Source organism: Channa argus, chromosome 17 (assembly GCF_033026475.1).
Source record: "Channa argus isolate prfri chromosome 17, Channa argus male v1.0, whole genome shotgun sequence".
NCBI classification, from domain to species: Eukaryota; Metazoa; Chordata; class Actinopteri; order Anabantiformes; family Channidae; genus Channa; species Channa argus.
Window position 1 is genome coordinate 3,198,789 of NC_090213.1, and position 5,608 is coordinate 3,204,396.

Here is a 5,608-nt window from a genome sequence, read left to right on the forward strand (position 1 = left end):
AAATAAACATAAATCAGAGAAAATCTGTATCCACAACAAAATGTCAGTCAGATTGTAAACTTTGATAAAACAGAAAATGTTCAGTCACCTTGTTGTGTTGTTGGGTTTGTGCAGGTGCATGTTTTTGTCACTTTTGATGTTGTTTCCTTCATCACTGTTGTTGTTGTTGTTGTTGTTGTTGTTGTTTTTCTCTCCTCACCTGAATAAACAAAAGGTAAAAACCTGCACAGTGAGAAAATCCTTCATGTTTAACATCTGAAACAAACTCACTACAAAGAAGAGTGGAAATGTGAAAATTCAAATCATTCACAGTTTGATGTGAAAACATTACAATGTAAATACTCACTGGTAACAACAGACACAACAACCACAGAGTCTGAACCTAGTTGTCGTCCTCCTAGTTTTTCAAACTGTCTGCAGGTGTAACGACCAACATCTTCATCTGTGACCTTCTTTATAACCAGAGAACAGTTCTCTGTAACACTCAGTCTGTGTGATTTAGAGTTGGATTCTGGTTTAATCTTCCCAAGTTCAAACAGTGAAACTGTTCCTGTGTTTCCTGAACCACTGAATAACCAGGTAGTTTTGTTACATTTCTCCTGATCATCTCTCACATTTCCACAAGGTAAAGTGACGTCATCTCCATCTCTGACAGTGAAGGAGTAAAACTGTCCAGTTACTGTTGGTGAGAAACAGAGCTAAATATCTTATATCATTATTATATTCACAGTGTGAAAATAATTTAGATAAAACAGTGTTGTGTGTATTTTATCTCTCAGTTAGAAATAAACCTCTGCTGTTAAATTAAAAAAATTCTTTAATATTAATTTTATGAATTCTTACCTGTAATTCATCAGTATCATTTATAATATTATCATCTATCTGAATTCAGTAATTATGTTTATAACCTGACTTTACCTCCTGTGACCAGTCGGGAGTCACTTTGTCTCAATTTCAAGCTGAAAAATTTTCTGAGCTGTAAATTGTTAATTGTAATGATAATATTGAACTTTTGAGATAATTCTTTCAACAAACTGTGAAAAAAAATGTTTGAAACATTTTACTGACTCTGTTCTTCAGTGGTTAATAATGAGGTTGAAGATGTTTTTGAGGAAGAGGAAGTTAAAGGTGTGAAAACTGTTAGTTTAGTTGTTGATGTTTGCAGCTTTATAGTTTTAGTGTTTATTAGAAAAAAGATGATGATTCATGTTCATGTCTGACAGACACATGAACAAACAGGTGAAGAGTCAAACTCTTCATCCTCCAGAATTTGCAGAGCTCTGCAGGTTGTAGCTATAAATGAAACCAGAGAAACACGAACACTCACCAGTGGTTTTCACATTTCTCTGTTTTTAGACAAAGCTTCAAAGCTCAGTGCTGTTTCACCAACAGAAGGACGTTTCATTAAGATTTGAAGCTCATTAAAGTCAAACACATGCAGAGCAAACATGTTAACACCAAAGCTAAATTCACACAAAGTCCATCAGTTCCTCTTTGCACTGAGAGACAAAAGTTAACTGAAGCTTCTGTAGCTGAGAATAAAAACTCTGGATTCAATCAAATGTGAATGTGAAGCAATTATATGTGAGATTTCTGTCAGATGAAGCTACGATCACACTGTTGCAGAAGACGTTTCAAAAATAAAGACATTTGTCTCTAAATAGGAGATAAAATCAAGATTTGAGAAACTTCATCCAACTCAGAGTAAAACACAAATATCTTTTGACACTAAACTAATTTTTGTTAATTGTTGTTATAAAGATAATGAATTGTTCTAAAAATCTGCTGACACAATATTTCTGAATTTCCCTTTTTTTTGTGCATTTACAGTTTATTTAGATTTATGTGACATGTGTTATATCTTTTCTTACCAGTAAAGTGAAGCATCAGCATCAGAAATAAAAACACTTGAATCCATCTGAATTCAACCATCATGTTTCTCTGTGTCTCCTCTTTGTTGATCTCTTGTTCTCAACTGACAAAGTCTGTGAAGCTGTTTGCTCTTAAAGACAAATATACACTTTACTTCCTGTGACCAGTGACGCCTCACTTCCTCTTTATCACCTCAGACTGTGTATTTGCTGTTTATTGTCGAATTTATTTAGTAAATGATTTATTGACCTTAAATTAAAAAACAAAAAAAAATTGAACATTTTACCTTTTTAGTGTTTGATGAATTGTTGTGACTCTTATTTTCAGTGTGAGAACAACAGTGGAAAATGTCTTGATCAGAAACAGAACAGAGGAAGTTAAAAGTGTGAAAAGTGTCATAAGCGTTTGCATTAATGCTGCTGCTCTTCTTCCATTAGTGATCATCAGGAAACAACAAGAGTTGTTCTGACTGAAGTATTTTACTTTCAAATCATTGACTGAATGAATGAATTTATGAAAGTGAATTCAAATCAAAAGTATGATCCTTGAGGCCTTCTAACATGTATCTTTGACACTCAGTTCACCAAATGTTGTTCTTGTTTGTACTTTACACAGTTGCTGTCTGTCTTTAACACATGTTCAATTACTTTGTAGTTTATTCTGACAGTAAGGAAACAATATGAACAGTGAAAAAAATTGTTCCATATCCTTGGACACTTGCTGTCAGGATCACCAACTTCACTTCCTCCTTCAAGACTTTTATTTTGCAGCCACTTCCTGTTTCATGGTTCCATCACATTTTCCTCCGCTTTACTAATAACGTGATCAGGTTCACCTGCTCTCACACTCTGCTTATATACCTCCTCAGTTCCTTCACCAAGCTGCCAGATCGTCTGCTTTCCAGCGTTTCATCTAAATCATCTTTGCTTTCTACGTTTTTGACCTGACTCTGCCTGGACTTTGGTTATGTGAGTAACTGCTCCCTACTGACTCTCTGTTACCGACCTAATAAATGAGCAGGATTATGAGAACTGTTATCTGCCCATGAGGGATCAAGTTTTTCCCAAGGTGAAGATTATTTAATACCAGTCAGACGAGTATCCACCGTGTGCTGAGCTTAGCTGTATCAAGGACTTCACCAAATGATTATCCACTGTAAGAATTCTCATACCAATCTTAGGAACCAAGTCTGTGTCACGTATGAGATTTATGGAATCCAGAGCTTGGAGACAGTTTCACTAGGGCACCGAGTCACAAAAGGGAGTTTGCATATTACATCACTAATGGGAATATGGAGTTCTCTTCATTATCAGGGTTTGGAGATTCACCACGGCCACGTTCCACACGCTCACTACCAGTCCTGCCTCTGTGTTACGGATCCAGACCACTACATCTTCCCCAGTGGTCCCTCCTCCCACCATCTTCAAGTTACTCAACCACCACCGCATCTCAAGGTTTGCGAGACCAGGACCGTACTTCACTCTTCCCCATAAGAACTTTGCTTCTCCTCTAGACTCCGCTCATCCTCATCCTGACTCTAGCAAGTTTTGTTTTCAAGTTATACACCATATACCACAAGTCACTGTCAAGATTCTCATCTTCATGTCCTCTCTCATATACTAGAGTTCAGTTATAATTACATAAAACACAAAACTGGTGAATTGTCTTTACAGGTAGGTAACTGTAATATGAATATTACAAAAAAATACAGACCACAAATGGAAAAAAACTGCACCTCATTCATTACAAATTTTATTTAATTTTCATATATTAAAATGAATCCAATGCAGTTATAACATGTCATTACATATGTTTGAGGAAAACTTATATTCCCTGCTCAATCTCCACAGAATTGTCCACTGTGTTGTTTGTGGGGGTCACCTGGTTGGGCTGTTCCTCTGCTGTCCTCCTGCAACAACACGTGCAGGCCAGCAGCCTGTCTACAGCACCTTTCCTCATGAAAACATACAGACCCAAGTCTGCAATAGGGCTGAACATAAGGAACGGTAAGTGTAAAGCAGAGTGATCATCAGATTTCATTTGCAAGTATTTCGGCTTGCAAATGACCCAGGGCATGAACAGCAGGGTGTAAATTAGCAGCACCAGGACTAAAGTTCCTATGATTCTACATTTTTCTTTAAGAGATACAGAAATGGCTGATGACAGAGATTTGAAAGTGCCAACCAGACACAAGATGAACACAGGGAAGGGAAGGAGGAGAAAGATGAAGTGGCAAGGAAAAACAAACTGCATTACAAGAAAACCCTCAAAAAAACCTAAGACCCAGACGCAAACAGACACACATACAAAGAACTGGATGTTTCGTTTGAAGTGGTACCACAGTGGACAGGCAATGACCAAAAACCTGTGATAAAGAATGAAGAGAGAGCTAGTGAATGAGGGTTCACTCATTTCTGCCTTTTTCATTGAGTTTATCTTTTTTTCTTTAGACCTGCTCCCACACTTCCTACCTTTCCAGGGCGATACACATCATGAAGTTGACACTGACCAGCACGCTATAGTAGAAGAACAATGTTGAGACGTCCATGGGCATTGCAGGTTTTTCTTTGATCAACCAGGCGGCCAAACAGCAGAGTAGGATAAGGTCAGAGATCAGGAGGTTGATGACAAACAAAGGAGTAACATTACTGTCTTTTACCTACAGTGAGGAAAAAGATTAAAGAGTTTTAGCATTTTGCACACACACCAACAGCTCGTTCACACCCTGGGATTTAGGCCACTAATATTATACAAACTTCTACATATTGTAAGGTTTTATAAATCTTTACGTACCTGTGAATAAAGAGAGTAAATAGCCAGTATGGTCAGTGGAAAACCCACACCCACCACAATCCATTCGATCACATTTGTTGTTTTAGGAAGCACTGGGCAAAAGCCCGGGTGGGATTTCATAGGCGTGATGTCATGTTCCAAAGACACAAAGTTGGTGTTATTGTAAATGTAGGTCTCATTAATATCCATGATTCTTCCCAGTGTGACCTTTTATAATAAGTTTGGACAAAGATGAATCAAAATCTCTGAAAACATCAGCATTTTCAAACAAAATCTCAGAGATGGTATGTGAAGAAAATAGTGGTACTGTAACTGTTACTACTGTAGTAACAAATGGTGACTACTCTGATGTTTTACTTCATGAAAAAATCACCAGTACAACAGCAACAGCACTCAATCTGTCTGTACACTAAATGTCTTACATGTGTACAAGTACAAACTAGTTGCATTAAAGTAGTACTCATGGTGTAAAACTCACCAATAATAATACACATTATTACATCATTAGATTTTGACAATTATTATGATGCAGTAGCTGCTTGTACTGTGTACTGCATTAAAACCCTTTATTAACAAATTCAATCAAAGAAATTACATTTTCTTTTCAAATGTATTGCAGTAATTGTGAAATAAGCAGCACTCAACTACCTCAAAATTGCATCAAAGTACTTAAGAAAACTAACTTTGTAAAACTATTGCTACCACTGCTACTGCAGATAATAATACTGATAAATAGAAAAAGAGCATTTAACTTACTCGTTACTTGCTGCTCCACCACCACTTGAACGTGTTGCATAAAGCAGCGACTTGAGGATGTCAGCGGCTTATAAACGAGCTCTGTGGAACAGTGACAGGGAGAAAACTGCAAACCCAACCTTCATCGTCGCGCTTTCCACTTTACTCAAAGGAAGCAGGAAACACACATTTGTACTCAGGTTATAAA

The 5,608-nt window shown here is 37.0% G+C and overlaps 1 protein-coding gene across 1 annotated transcript; it reads right to left on the reverse strand.

Annotated features, from left to right (window-relative positions):
- Positions 1-3,617: 3,617 nt before the first annotated feature.
- On the reverse strand, positions 3,618-5,323 carry LOC137102851 (G-protein coupled receptor 4-like). Its single transcript, XM_067482767.1, has 3 exons — positions 4,666-5,323; positions 4,344-4,531; positions 3,618-4,237 (listed from the first exon to the last, which is right to left on the reverse strand). Exons 1-3 carry the CDS (start codon positions 4,852-4,854, stop codon positions 3,697-3,699), a joined length of 918 nt encoding a protein of 305 aa, XP_067338868.1. The 5' UTR covers positions 4,855-5,323; the 3' UTR covers positions 3,618-3,696.
- Positions 5,324-5,608: the final 285 nt, after the last annotated feature.